The sequence below is a fragment of the Procambarus clarkii genome, chromosome 16 (assembly GCF_040958095.1).
Source record: "Procambarus clarkii isolate CNS0578487 chromosome 16, FALCON_Pclarkii_2.0, whole genome shotgun sequence".
Taxonomy (NCBI): domain Eukaryota; kingdom Metazoa; phylum Arthropoda; class Malacostraca; order Decapoda; family Cambaridae; genus Procambarus; species Procambarus clarkii.
In genome coordinates, this window is record NC_091165.1 from 35257243 (window position 1) to 35272242 (window position 15000).

General features: G+C 52.0%; 1 protein-coding gene across 1 annotated transcript in view; it reads right to left on the reverse strand.

Moving 5' to 3' along the window:
- Positions 1-14083, reverse strand: part of LOC123760171 (43 kDa receptor-associated protein of the synapse) — a gene marked incomplete at its 5' end in the record, with an annotated part of 183238 nt that extends 169155 nt beyond the window's left edge. Inside the window, one exon of the mRNA XM_069325620.1 lies at positions 13880-14083. Within this exon, the coding sequence (XP_069181721.1) occupies positions 13880-14083 (204 nt within the window). The remainder of the gene's footprint in view (positions 1-13879) is intronic.
- Positions 14084-15000: the final 917 nt, after the last annotated feature.

Consider the following 15000-nt stretch of genomic DNA (forward strand, 5'->3'; position numbering starts at 1 on the left):
GACTGGTGGGTGCTGGAGACTGGTGGGTGCTGGTGACTGTTGGGTGCTGGTGACTGTTGGGTGCTGGAGACTGGTGGGTGCTGGTGACTGGTGGGTGCTGGGTGACTGGTGGGTGCTGGTGACTGGTGGGTGCTGGGTGACTGGTGGGTGCTGGTGACTGGTGGGTGCTGGAGACTGTTGGGTGCTGGAGACTGTTGGGTGCTGGAGACTGTTGGGTGCTGGTGACTGTTGGGTGCTGGTGACTGTTGGGTGCTGGTGACTGGTGGGTGCTGGGTGACTGGTGGGTGCTGGTGACTGGTGGGTGCTGGTGACTGGTGGGTGCTGGTGACTGGTGGGTGCTGGTGACTGGTGGGTGCTGGGTGACTGGTGGGTGCTGGTGACTGGTGGGTGCTGGTGACTGGTGGGTGCTGGTGACTGGTGGGTGCTGGTGACTGGTGGGTGCTGGTGACTGGTGGGTGCTGGTGACTGGTGGGTGCGGGTGACAGGTGGGTGCTGGTGACTGGTGGGTGCTGGTGACTGGTGGGTGCTGGTGACTGGTGGGTGCTGGTGACTGGTGGGTGCTGGTGACTGGTGGGTGCTGGGTGACTGGTGGGTGCTGGAGACTGGTGGGTGCTGGTGACTGGTGGGTGCTGGTGACTGGTGGGTGCTGGGTGACTGGTGGGTGCTGGAGACTGGTGGGTGCTGGAGACTGGTGGGTGCTGGTGACTGGTGGGTACTGGGTGACTGGTGGGTGCTGGTGTCTGGTGGGTGCTGGTGACTGGTGGGTGCTGGGTGACTGGTGGGTGCTGGAGACTGGTGGGTGCTGGTGACTGGTGGGTGCTGGGTGACTGGTGGGTGCTGGTGACTGGTGGGTGCTGGTGACTGGTGGGTGCTGGTGTCTGGTGGGTGCTGGGTGACTGGTGGGTGCTGGTGACTGGTGGGTGCTGGTGACTGGTGGGTGCTGGGTGACTGGTGGGTGCGGGTGACTGGTGGGTGCTGGTGACTGGTGGGTGCTGGTGACTGGTGGGTGCTGGTGACTGGTGGGTGCAGGTGACTGGTGGGTGGTGGTGACTGGTGGGTGGTGGTGACTGGTGGGTGGTGGTGACTGGTGGGTGCTGGTGACTGGTGGGTGCTGGTGACTGGTGGGTGCTGGTGACTGGTGGGTGCTGGTGACTGGTGGGTGCTGGAGACTGGTGGGTGCTGGTGACTGGTGGGTGCGGGTGACTGGTGGGTGCTGGTGACTGGTGGGTGCTGGTGTCTGGTGGGTGCTGGTGACTGGTGGGTGCTGGTGACTGGTGGGTGCTGGTGACTGGTGGGTGCTGGAGACTGGTGGGTGCTGGTGACTGGTGGGTGCTGGTGACTGGTGGGTGCTGGGTGACTGGTGGGTGCTGGAGACTGGTGGGTGCTGGAGACTGGTGGGTGCTGGTGACTGGTGGGTGCTGGGTGACTGGTGGGTGCTGGTGTCTGGTGGGTGCTGGTGACTGGTGGGTGCTGGGTGACTGGTGGGTGCTGGTGACTGGTGGGTGCTGGGTGACTGGTGGGTGCTGGTGACTGGTGGGTGCTGGTGACTGGTGGGTGCTGGTGTCTGGTGGGTGCTGGGTGACTGGTGGGTGCTGGTGACTGGTGGGTGCTGGTGACTGGTGGGTGCTGGGTGACTGGTGGGTGCGGGTGACTGCTGGGTGCTGGTGACTGGTGGGTGCTGGTGACTGGTGGGTGGTGGTGACTGGTGGGTGCAGGTGACTGGTGGGTGGTGGTGACTGGTGGGTGGTGGTGACTGGTGGGTGCTGGTGACTGGTGGGTGCTGGTGACTGGTGGGTGCTGGTGACTGGTGGGTGCTGGTGACTGGTGGGTGCGGGAGACTGGTGGGTGCTGGTGACTGTTGGGTGCTGGTGACTGTTGGGTGCTGGTGACTGTTGGGTGCTGGTGACTGGTGGGTGCTAGTGACTGGTGGGTACTGGTGACTGGTGGGTGCTGGTGACTGGTGGGTGCTGGAGACTGGTGGGTGCGGGTGACTGGTGGGTGCTGGTGACTGGTGGGTGCTGGTGACTGGTGGGTGCTGGTGACTGTTGGGTGCTGGTGACTGGTGGGTGCTGGTGACTGGTGGGTGCTGGTGACTGGTGGGTGCTGGTGACTGGTGGGTACTGGTGACTGGTGGGTGCTGGTGACTGTTGGGTGCTGGTGACTGGTGGGTGCTGGTGACTGTTGGGTGCTGGTGACTGGTGGGTGCTGGTGACTGGTGGGTGCTGGTGACTGGTGGGTGCTGGTGACTGGTGGGTACTGGTGACTGGTGGGTGCTGGTGACTGGTGGGTGCTGGTGACTGGTGGGTGCTGGAGACTGGTGGGTGCGGGTGACTGTTGGGTGCTGGTGACTGTTGGGTGCTGGTGACTGGTGGGTGCTGGTGACTGTTGGGTGCTGGTGACTGGTGGGTGCTGGTGACTGGTGGGTGCTGGTGACTGTTGGGTGCAGGTGACTGGTGTGTGCTGGGTGACTGGTGGGTGCTGGGTGACTGGTGGGTGCTGGTGACTGGTGGGTGCTGGTGACTGGTGGGTGCTGGTGACTGGTGGGTGCTGGTGACTGGTGGGTGCTGGTGACTGTTGGGTGCTGGTGACTGGTGGGTGCTGGTGACTGTTGGGTGCTGGTGACTGGTGGGTGCTGGTGACTGTTGGGTGCTGGTGACTGGTGGGTGCTGGTGACTGGTGGGTGCTGGTGACTGTTGGGTGCTGGTGACTGGTGGGTGCTGGTGACTGTTGGGTGCTGGTGACTGTTGGGTGCTGGTGACTGTTGGGTGCTGGTGACTGGTGGGTGCTGGTGACTGTTGGGTGCTGGTGACTGGTGGGTGCTGGCGACTGGTGGGTACTGGTGACTGGTGGATGCTGGTGACTGGTGGGTGCTGGAGACTGGTGGGTGCTGGTGACTGTTGGGTGCTGGTGACTGTTGGGTGCTGGTGACTGTTGGGTGCTGGTGACTGGTGGGTGCTGGTGACTGGTGGGTACTGGTGACTGGTGGGTGCTGGTGACTGGTGGGTGCTGGAGACTGGTGGGTGCTGGAGACTGGTGGGTGCGGGTGACTGGTGGGTGCTGGTGACTGGTGGGTGCTGGTGACTGGTGGGTGCTGGAGACTGGTGGGTGCTGGTGACTGTTTGGTGCTGGTGACTGGTGGGTGCTGGTGTCTGTTGGGTGCTGGTGACTGTTGGGTGCTGGTGACTGTTGGGTGCTGGTGACTGGTGGGTGCTGGTGACTGGTGGGTGCTGGGTGACTGGTGGGTGCTGGTGACTGTTGGGTGCTGGTGACTGGTGGGTGCTGGTGACTGGTGGGTGCTGGTGACTGGTGGGTGCTGGGTGACTGGTGGGTGCTGGTGACTGGTGGGTGCTGGGTGACTGGTGGGTGCTGGGTGACTGGTGGGTGCTGGTGACTGGTGGGTGCTGGTGACTGGTGGGTGCTGGTGACTGGTGGGTGCTGGGTGACTGGTGGGTGCTGGTGACTGGTGGGTGCTGGGTGACTGGTGGGTGCTGGGTGACTGGTGGGTGCTGGTGTCTGGTGGGTGCTGGGTGACTGGTGGGTGCTGGGTGACTGGTGGGTGCTGGTGACTGGTGGGTGCTGGTGACTGGTGGGTGCGGGTGGCTGGTGGGTGCTGGGTGACTGGTGGGTGCTGGGTGACTGGTGGGTGCTGGGTGACTGGTGGGTGCTGGTGACTGGTGGGTGCTGGTGACTGGTGGGTGCTGGTGACTGATGGGTGCTGGGTGACTGGTGGGTGCTGGGTGAGTGGTGGGTGCTGGGTGACTGGTGGGTGCTGGGTGACTGGTGGGTGCTGGTGACTGGTGGGTGCTGGGTGACTGGTGGGTGCTGGTGACTGATGGGTGCTGGGTGACTGGTGGGTGCTGGTGACTGGTGGGTGCTGGGTGACTGGTGGGTGCTGGGTGACTGGTGGGTGCTGGTGTCTGGTGGGTGCTGGGTGACTGGTGGGTGCTGGGTGACTGGTGGGTGCTGGGTGACTGGTGGGTGCTGGGTGACTGGTGGGTGCTGGTGACTGGTGGGTGCTGGGTGACTGGTGGGTGCTGGGTGACTGGTGGGTGCTGGGTGACTGGTGGGTGCTGGGTGACTGGTGGGTGCTGGGTGACTGGTGGGTGCTGGTGACTGGTGGGTGCTGGGTGACTGGTGGGTGCTGGGTGACTGGTGGGTGCTGGGTGACTGGTGGGTGCTGGGTGACTGGTGGGTGCTGGTGACTGGTGGGTGCTGGGTGACTGGTGGGTGGTGGTGACTGGTGGGTGCTGGTGACTGGTGGGTGCTGGGTGACTGGTGGGTGGTGGTGACTGGTGGGTGCTGGGTGACTGGTGGGTGCTGGGTGACTGGTGGGTGCTGGGTGACTGGTGGGTGGTGGTGACTGGTGGGTGCTGGGTGACTGGTGGGTGCTGGGTGACTGGTGGGTGCTGGGTGACTGGTGGGTGCTGGGTGACTGGTGGGTGCTGGTGACTGTTGGGTGCTGGGTGACTGGTGGGTGCTGGTGACTGGTGGGTGCTGGGTGACTGGTGGGTGCTGGGTGACTGGTGGGTGCTGGGTGACTGGTGGGTGCTGGGTGACTGGTGGGTGCTGGGTGACTGGTGGGTGCTGGGTGACTGGTGGGTGCTGGTGACTGGTGGGTGCTGGGTGACTGGTGGGTGGTGGTGACTGGTGGGTGCTGGTGACTGGTGGGTGCTGGGTGACTGGTGGGTGGTGGTGACTGGTGGGTGCTGGGTGACTGGTGGGTGCTGGGTGACTGGTGGGTGCTGGGTGACTGGTGGGTGGTGGTGACTGGTGGGTGCTGGGTGACTGGTGGGTGCTGGGTGACTGGTGGGTGCTGGGTGACTGGTGGGTGCTGGGTGACTGGTGGGTGCTGGGTGACTGGTGGGTGCTGGTGACTGTTGGGTGCTGGGTGACTGGTGGGTGCTGGTGACTGGTGGGTGCTGGGTGACTGGTGGGTGCTGGGTGACTGGTGGGTGCTGGGTGACTGGTGGGTGCTGGGTGACTGGTGGGTGCTGGGTGACTGGTGGGTGCTGGGTGACTGGTGAGTGATGGTAATAAGGGGTCAGTCCCCTCATGCCCAACCTAAAGAAAGTAATGGATCGCTCTCCATGAAGTCAGTAGAGATGAAATGTTCGGAGCAGAGTCCAAGAGTTTTATGATTAAGGCAATTAAGATAGGAGAGCTATCTACACTGTCTTGGGCCCTAGAGAAAAACATGCATGTTTTAATGGCAGATTATCATTTTGTGGGGTTCCAACACCTAAATCACGAAGGTTTTGTAAGAAAGATGTGAAACATTATTATTTTTTCGCACAATCTTCTCCATCATCTTGCATGGAAGGCAAGTTAGGGACACTGGCCTGTAGTTCAGTGCCTCCTGCCTATCACCCTTCTTGTATATTGGGACTACATTGGCCGTCTTCCAAATTTTTGGCAGTTCACCTGTTACTTGTGATTTGTTATACACCATAGAGAGTGGCAGGCACAGAGCTTCTGCTTCTTTCTTTAGAATCCGTGGTGAGATTCCATCTGGGCCTATAGCCTTTGTCACGTCCAAATCTAGCAGATGTTTCCTCACCTCCCCACTGGTAAACACAAACTCCTCTAGTGGTATCTGGTTTGATATTCCCACTCTTATCTTTGGGACGTCTTGCTCTGAGGTGAAAACCTCCTGGAATTTCTTATTGCGTTCCTCTCACACTTCCTTGTCGTTTGTAGTGAATCTTTCTGCCCCTATCCTCAGTTTCATTACCTGTTCCTTCACTGTTGTTTTCCTCCTGAAGTGGATATATAGCAGTTTGGGTTGAGTCTTTGCCTTGCTCGCTATGTTATTTTCATATTGTCTTTCTACCTCTCTTCTCACCCTGACGTATTCATTCCTGGCGCTCTGGTATCTTCCTCTGCTCTCTAGGGTTCTGTTGTTTCTATAGTTTCTCCACGACCTTTTACTTAGTTGCTTTGCTAGCTTACAACTCTGACTAAACCATGGGTTTCTCATCTCCATTTCCTTTTTTTCCTTTTGGACTGGGACGAACTTGTCTGTTGCCTCCTTACACTTCTGTGTGATGTAGTCCATCATGTCTTGTACCGTCCTTCCTCTGAGCTCTGTTTCCCAAGCTATTTCAGTTAGGAATTTTCTCATCTCCTCATAGTCTCCCTTCCAGAATGCCTGCCTCTTGCTTTCTGGTCCCTTCCTTGAGTACATTAACCCTTCTTCGACCGGATACTCAAACAACAGTACACTGTGATTACTCATACCCACGGGGGCTTCAAGACCGATTTCACTTATGTCTGAATCGTTCAGAGTGAATACTAGGTCGAGTCTTGCTGGTTCATCATTGCCTCTCATTCTCGTGGGAACCTTGACATGCTGACTTAAAAAGTTTCTAGTCGCCACCTCCAACAGCTTTGCTCTCCATGTTTCCTCACCTCCATGTGGTTCCCTGTTTTCCCCTTCTATCCTTCCGTGATTAAAGTCCCCCGTGATGAGCAGATGGGATCAATTTCTACAGGCAGCAGCGGCTGCTCTCTCAATGATAATATTAACTGCCATGTTGTTTCTGTTATACTCTTGCCTGTGTCTTGTTTCATTTGGTGGTGGGTTATATATCACTGCTACTACTACTTTTGGTCCTCCCATCGTCATGGTGCCTGTGATGAAGTCTCTGAACCCTTCACAGTCCGGAATAACCATCTCCTCAAAACTTCATTCCTTTCTCATCAGTAGAGCCACTCCGCCTCCTTCCCTTCCTCCCCTCTCTTTCCATATTACAGTGTAGTCCTGGGGAAACACCGCATTCATTATAATTCCTGAGAGTTTTGTTTCTGCGAGTCCAATTACATTTGGGTTTACTTATGTTCTTTCCCTAAGTTCACTAGCTTTGTTTGTAATCCCATCTATGTTCGAGTACATGACCTTGAAGTTGACTCTTCTGTCCACTCTCAGTTTCTGTTGATTCCACTGGAGTTGGGGGGCAAGGATGCCTGGGGTGGGAGGGCCTAGGATGGAGGACCTGGGGGGTCTGCAGTGTGAGGGGGCTGGGAGGATCTGGTACAGGGGGCTAGTGGGGTCTGACTTGGTGCTGCTGAGGGGGTCTGGGGTTGGGGGTTAATTGGGGCATGGGATGGGGGAGCTGGAGGGCATGTGGTGGGAGGTCACGGGTTGGGGTATGCAGGAGAGACTGGGGTGGGTTGGCAGGGAGGTCAGGGGTTGGGGTGGGAGGGGAGGTGGGGGACCGGGAGGGAGGGGATGGGGTAGGAATGAGAGTTCGTGTTGGGGAACTTGGAAGGGCAGGGGGTGCAGGAACAGTGAGGACCTGGGGTAGGGGTTGGGGAAGGACAGGGGCATGGGGGGGGGAACATGGGGGTCTGGGGTCAGGGAACATGGGGGGCATGGTCTGAAGAGGGACTTAACTGTCTGGGGAGGTGCAGGTGATTGGTGGGGAATAACTGAGGGGTTGGTTGGTGGGAAGCTTCTGTTACCATCCTCCTTGGGGGTGCTGGCCTGCTGGTGGAGGGATTCCCACTCCCCTCTGAGGTTCCTGGAGATACTGAGCTGAGTCCTGTGGCTCCCATATCCCCACCCCTTTCTCTGCGTCTCCTCCTTGTTTCTGTAGCCTTCCTTCTCTCTTCCCTCGTCATGTCCCTTTGCAGAAAAATGTCCTCATATCCTGCTAACCTCATAAGACTGCTCTTCCTGGATAGGATTTTCTCCTTTGTTGCCTCGTTCGTGAGCACTACCTTTATCAATCGTTTCCTTTCCTTCTTGTAGATGCCCAGCCTGAAAACCTTCTCTATGTTACCATTTGCCTCCTCTAAATCCAGTCCCTTCAAGATCTCTGTCATAGTTGCTTGGTCCCTCCTTCTCCACCCGTCCCGATTGGATCCCTCTGGTTCCTGTACTCCTACAACTATAATGGTTCTTTTCCTTTCCAGCATTTGTTCAGTGCATTTTGCAGCTTCCTGTGAGGTAGCCGCTTTCATAGCCGCTGTCTCTAAGGCGGCCTTGGCACTTGGGCTGTTTTGCAGTACTTCTGCAAAAGAGAGTTCCCTTGCAAGGAGCCTGCCATCAGCTTCGTACTCTGTTTCCAGGAGGTTGCATACCCTGTGGTGGTTTAAATTCTGATTTTCCCTGAGTCTCTTTATCTCCTCTCTGGCTTCCTCCAACTCACTCCTTTGGCTTTGTATTAATGCTTGCATTTCCTGCAGGTCTCTGCTGAATCCCATTTTCATTTCTTACAGGCCTCTGTTGAATCCTATTTGCACTGCCTGCAGGTCTCTGCCGAATCCCCCTAATGTCTGGTTGAGCCAATCAAAGGTAGTATCCACCATTCTCTCCTGTCCCTGTGTGTTGTGTGCGGGCTTGCGTGTGTACTTACCGAGTTGTGCTTGCGGGGGTTGAGCTCTGGCTCTTTGGTCCGGCCTCTAAACGGTCAATAAACTAATGTACAGGTTCCTGAGCCTATTGGGCTCTATCATATCTACACTTGAAACTGTGTATGGACTCAGCCTCCACCACATCACTTCCTAATGCATTCTATTTGTCAACCACTCTGACACTAAAAAAGTTCTTTCTAACATCTGTGGCTCATTTGGGCACTCAGTTTCCACCTGTGTCCCCTAGTGCGTGTGCCCCTTGTGTTAAATAGACTGTCTTTATCTACCCTATCAATTCCCTTGAGAATCTTGAATGTGGTGATCATGTCCCCCCTAACTCTTCTGTCTTCAAGCAAAGTGAGGTTTAATTCCCGTAGTCTCTCCTCGTAGCTCATACCTCTCAGCTCGGGTACTAGTCTGGTGGCAAACCTTTGAAACTTTTCCAGTTTGGTCTTATCCTTGACTAGATATGGACTCCATGCTGGGGCTGCATACTCCAGGATTGGCCTGACATATGTGGTATACAAAGTTCTGAATGATTCCTTACACAAGTTTCTGAATGCCGTTCTTATGTTGGCCAGCCTGGCATATGCCGCTGATGTTATCCTCTTGGTATGGGCTGCCGGAGACAGGTCTGGCATGATATCAACCCCAAAGTCTTTTTCTTTCTCTGACTCTTGAAGTATTTCATCTCCCAGATCGTACCTTGTATCTGGCCTCCTGCTCCCTACACCTATCTTCATTACATTACATTTGCTTGGGTTAAACTCTAACAACCATTTGTTTGACCATTCCTTCAGCTTGTCTAGGTCTTCTTGAAGCCTCAAGCTGTCCTCCTCTGTCTTAATCCTTCTCATAATTTTGGCGTCGTCAGCAAACATTGAGAGGAATGAGTCTATACCCTCTGGGAGATCATTTACGTGTATCAGAAACAGTATAGGTCCAAGTACAGAGCCCTGTGGGACTCCACTGGTGACTTCACGCCAGTCTGAGGTCTCACCCCTCACTGTAATTCTCTGCTTCCTATTGTTTAGGGACTCCCTTATCCACTGGAGCGCCCTACCAGTTACTTCTGCCTGTTTCTCCAGCTTATGCATCAACCTTTTATGGGGTACTGTGTAAAAGGCTTTCCGACAGTCCAAAAAAATGCAGTCCGCCCACCCTTCTCTTTCTTGTTTAATCTTTGTCACCTGATCGTAGAATTCTATTAAGCCTGTAAGGCAAGATTTACCCTCCCTGAACCCATGTTGATGGGTTGTCACGAAGTCTCTTCTCTCCAGATGTGTTACTAGGTTTTTTCTCACAATCTTCTCCATCACCTTGCATGGTATACAAGTTAAGGACACTGGCCTGTAGTTCAGTGCCTCTTGTCTGTCACCCTTTTTGTATATTGGTACTACATTAGCAGTCTTCTATATTTCTGGTAGGTCCACCGTTTCCAGTGACTTACTATACACTATGGAGAGTGGTAAGCAAAGTGCTCCTGCACACTCTTTCAATACCCATGGCGAGATTCCATTCGGCCCAACAGCTTTTCTCACATCCAGCTCCAATAGGTGCTTCTTGACCTCATCTCTTGTAATTTCGAACCTATCCAAGGTCACCTGGTTTGCTGCCACCTCTTCTAGCGCCGTGACATCTCCCTGTTCTATAAAGACCTCCTGGAACCTTTTGTTAAGTTCTTCACACACCTCTTTGTCATTCTCTGTGTACCTGTCCTAGCCCACCCTAAGTTTCATCACCTGTTCCTTCACTGTTGTCTTCCTCCTGATGTGACTGTGTAGTAGCTTTGGTTCGGTCTTGGCTTTATTAGCTATATCATTTTCATACCTTTTCTCAGCTGCTCTTCTCACACTAACATACTTGTTCCTGGTTCTCTGGTATCTCTCTCTACTTTCTGGTGTTCTGTTATTACGGAAGTTCCTCCATGCCCTTTTGTTCAGCTCCTTTGCTTTCATTCATTCCCTATTAAACCACGGATTCTTCCTTTGCTTCTCTGTTTTTTCCTGTCGGCCTGGGACAAACCTGCTTACAGCCTCCTGACATTTTTGGGTGACATAGTCCATCATGTCTTGTACGGACTTGGTTTCGAGTTCTGTGTCCCAATGTATATCCCATAGGAATTTATTCCTTTCCTCATAGTTTCCCTTTCGGTATGCCAGCCCTTTGGTTCCCAGTTCTTTTTTGGGGGTGATAATTCCCAGCTCAACCAGGTACTCAAATTTCAATGCACTATGATCACTCATTCCCAATGGGGCTTCCAACTTAACTTCCCTTATATCCGACTCATTTAGGGTAAATATCAGATCAAGCAAGGCTGGTTCATCCCCTCCTCTCATTCTTGTCGGTCCCTTGACGTGTTGGCTTAGAAAGTTTCTTGTTGCCACATCCAGCAGCTTAGCTCTCCATGTGTCTGGGCCTCCATGTGGGTCTCTGTTCCCCCAATCTATCTTCCCATGGTTGAAGTCTCCCATGATTAGAAGTCTGGATCCGTTCCTGCTAGCCACAGAAGCTGCTCTCTCTAGTATATTGATGGTGGCCAAGTTGTTTCTATCATATTATGCCTGTCTGGGTCTTCTGTCATTTGGTGGGGGGTTATATATGACTACTATTATAATTTTCTGTCCTCCAGTTGCTATGGTGCCTGATATGTAGTCACTGAAACCTTTACAGTTCTGAATTACCATCTCTTCAAAACTCCAACCTTCTCTTAGTAGCAAAGCTACACCACCTCCTTCTCTCCCTTCTCTCTCTTTCCTCACTACATAGTAGCCCTGTGGAAACTGCGTTTGTTATGATTTTCGTTAGCTTTGTTTCTGTGAGTGCTATTATGTCTGGGTTTTCTTCTAGTGCCCATTCTCCAAGTTCACTTGTTTTATTTGAAATCCCATCTATGTTAGTGTACATCGCCTTGAAGCTCACTTTCTTCTGTTCATTTTCATGTCCCTTTCTTGGCGAGCATTCTGCTGGTGTGGGAAGCTGTTGAGAGGGTGGAAGAGAGGATCTGAGAGGGAAGGGTGAGAGGATCTGTGAGGTGGTTTGCAGGGTCTCAGAGGATTTTGGGTTACTGATTACTGACGGTCTTCGCCTCCACCACCTTCTCACCTAACTTGTTCCACTCGTCTACCAAATAAACCCTTGAACTATATGTTTAACACATCTCTAACCCTGTCCATGGAGGACAGAAGAAAATGTATATATGCTGGTTAGCATTGTAAATGTGTGGCCACGTCTGTGGTAGAAAATAATAATAATAAAAAAAAAAAACTGTTTGCGAAAGTGAATTTTCTTATATTTCTTCTGCATCTGTGTTTAGCTAGTTTATATCTATGACCTCTTGTTCTTAAAGTGCCAGGTCTCAGGAAATCTTCCTTATCGATTTTATCAATTCCTGTTACTATTTTGTATGTAGTGATCATATGACCTCTTTTTCTTCTGTCTTCTAGTTTTGGCATATTTAATGCCTCTAATCTCTCCTCGTAGCTCTTGCCCTTCAGTTCTGGGAGCCACTTAGTAGCATGTCTTTGCACCTTTTCCAGTTGATGTCCTTCTTAAAATATGGGCACCACACAACCCCTGCACATTCTAGCTTTGGCCTAACAAAAGTCGTGAACAATTTCTTTAGTATATCGCCATCCATGTATTTAAAAGCAATTCTGAAGTTAGAAAGCGTGGCATAGGCTCCTCGCACAATATTCTTTATGTGGTCCTCAGGTGATAGTTTTCTATCTAGAACCACCCCTATATCTCTTTCTTTATCAGAATTCTTTAAAGATTTCTCCCATAATATATAGGTTGTGTGGGGTCTGTTTTCTCCTATTCCACATTCCATAACATGGCATTTATTAACATTAAATTCCATTTGCCAAGTGGTGCTCCATATACGCATTTTGTACAGGTCATCTTGAAAGGCATGACAATCATCTAAGTTTCTTGTCCTTCTTATTATCTTAGCATCATCAGCAAACATGTTCATATAATTCTGTATACCAACTGGTAGATCATTTATGTAGACAATAAACATCACTGGTGCAAGAACTGAACCCTGTGGTACTCCACTTGTGACATTACTCCAGTCCGATACATTGCCTCTGATCATTGCCTGCATTTTTCTATCAGTCAGAAAATTTTTCATCCATGTTAGAAGCTTACCTGTCACCCCTCCAATATTTTCCAGTTTCCAGAACAACCTCTTATGTGGAACTCTGTCGAAAGCCTTTTTTAGGTCCAGATAGATGCAGTCAACCCAACCATCTCTTTCCTGTAATATCTCTGTTGCTCGATCATAGAAACTGAGTAAATTCGATACACAGGATCTTCCAGATCGAAAAACATACTATCTGTCTGATATTATATCATTTCTCTCCAGGTGTTCTACCCATTTAGTTTTAATTATTTTTTCCAATATTTTGACTATTACACTTGTCAATGATACAGGTCTATAATTAAGGGGATCTTCCCTGCTTCCACTTTTGTAGATTGGAACTATGTTAGCCTTTTTCCACACATCAGCTACAACTCCTGTAAACAGGGATGCCTGAAAAATCAGTTGAAGTGGAATGCTGAGCTTAGATGCACATTCCCTCAGAACCCATGGTGAAACTCCATCTGGACCAACTGCTTTGTTCTTATTTAGCTCCTTGAGCATTTTTTCCACTTCGTCTCTAAACACCTCTATGTGCTCTATGTTGCTCTCTGGAATTCTTATTGTATCTGGTTCCCTGAAGATTTCATTTTGTACAAACACACTTTGGAACTTTTCGTTTAATGTTTCACACATTTCTTTTTCATTTTCCGTGAATCTATTTCCCATTTTTACCTCTGAATATTATCCTTTACCTGCAATTTGTTGTTTATGAATTTATAAAATAGACCTGGTTCTGTTTTACATTTGTCTGCAATCCCTTTTTCAAAATTTCTTTCTGCCTCTCTCCTCACTGCCGTGTAGTTGTTTCTCGCATCTTTGTATCACTGGTATGTTTGGGCGTTTGGCCTCTTCCTGTATTGATTCCATTTTTGTGTCTTTTGGTCTCTAGTCCTCTCGCAATTTCTATTGAACCAATCCTGTTTCCTAGTTCTGCATCTCTGTCTTGGTATAAATTTTGTTGTGCCGTTATCATATATTTCACAAAACTTGACATACATCTCATTCACTTCCTTGCCTGGCAACAAGTCTGTCCAATTATACTCACTAAAAAAAATTCTAAGGTTGCCATAATGTCCTCTCCTAAAGTCAGGTTTTTCAATTGCATCAACCTTCTTATTGTCTTCCAGATTATAACGCATTGCATACTTTATTCCCAAAAAGACATGGTCACTTTTACCCAAGGGAGGAAGGTACTGAATGTCAAATATTTCTTCCTCCTTCCTGGTAAATATCAAATCTAGCATGGAGGGAACGTCCCCTTCCCTCATCCTCGTAGCTTGTTTAACATGTTGATACAAGAATGTTTCCAGGATGAGGTCTACAATTTACAGGTCCAAAAATCTTCTATGTGTGTGTGTGTGTGTGTGTGTTACTTACCCTCTTCCTGGCGAGGCGCTGACCGAGGCGGTTGTGGCAGGAGACCAGACAGTCCCACACAGACGGGGGAGGCTGACGGGCCCTGAGCATATCAGCACCGAGATCTAGCCCGGCCAGACATGGGTCCACGTCAGGAGTGTCGGGCAGCAGCGCAGCCGAGGAGAGCTGGTGTGGTGGCAGGCTGTGGGAGGAGCAGAGAAGACACGGTCAGCTCAAGCGTATAGTAAAGGAAGAGAAGACTCGGTCAGCTCAGGCATGTGGTAGGGGCAGAGAAGACACGGTCAGCTCAGGCATGTGGTAGGGGCAGAGAAGACACGGTCAGCTCAGGAGTGTGATAGGGACAGAGAAGACATGGTCAGCTCAGGCATGTGGTAGGGGCAGAGAAGACACGGTCAGCTCAGGCGTGTGGTAGGGGCAGAGAAGACACAGTCAGCCCAGGAGTGTGGTAGGGGAAGAGAAGACACGGTCAGCTCAGGGGTGTGGTAGGGGCAGATAAGACACGGTCAGCTCAGGCATGTGGTAGGGGCAGAGAAGACACGGTCAGCTCAAGCGTGTGGTAGGGGAAGAGAAGACACAGTCAGCTCAGGGGTGTGGTAGGGGCAGATAAGACACGGTCAGTTCAGGCATGTGGTAGGGGCAGAGAAGACACGGTCAGCTCAAGCATGTGGTAGGGGAAGAGAAGACACAGTCAGCTCAGGGGTGTGGTAGGGGCAGAGAAGACACAGTCAGCTCAGGGGTGTGGTAGGGGCAGAGAAGACACAGTCAGCTCAGGGGTGTGGTAGGGGAAGAGAAGACACAGTCAGCTCAGGGGTGTGGTAGGGGCAGAGAAGACACAGTCAGCTCAGGGGTGTGGTAGGGGCAGAGAAGACACAGTCAGCTCAGGGGTGTGGTAGGGGCAGAGAAGACACAGTCAGCTCAGGGGTGTGGTAGGGGCAGAGAAGACACAGTCAGCTCAGGGGTGTGGTAGGGGCAGAGAAGACACAGTCAGCTCAGGGGTGTGGTAGGGGCAGAGAAGACACGGTCAGCTCAGGCATGTGGTAGGGGCAGAGAATAATACATAATTATTTCCTCCAGGAAAATATTTGGTGATAGATTACTAAACTCAATTGATGAATAACGAG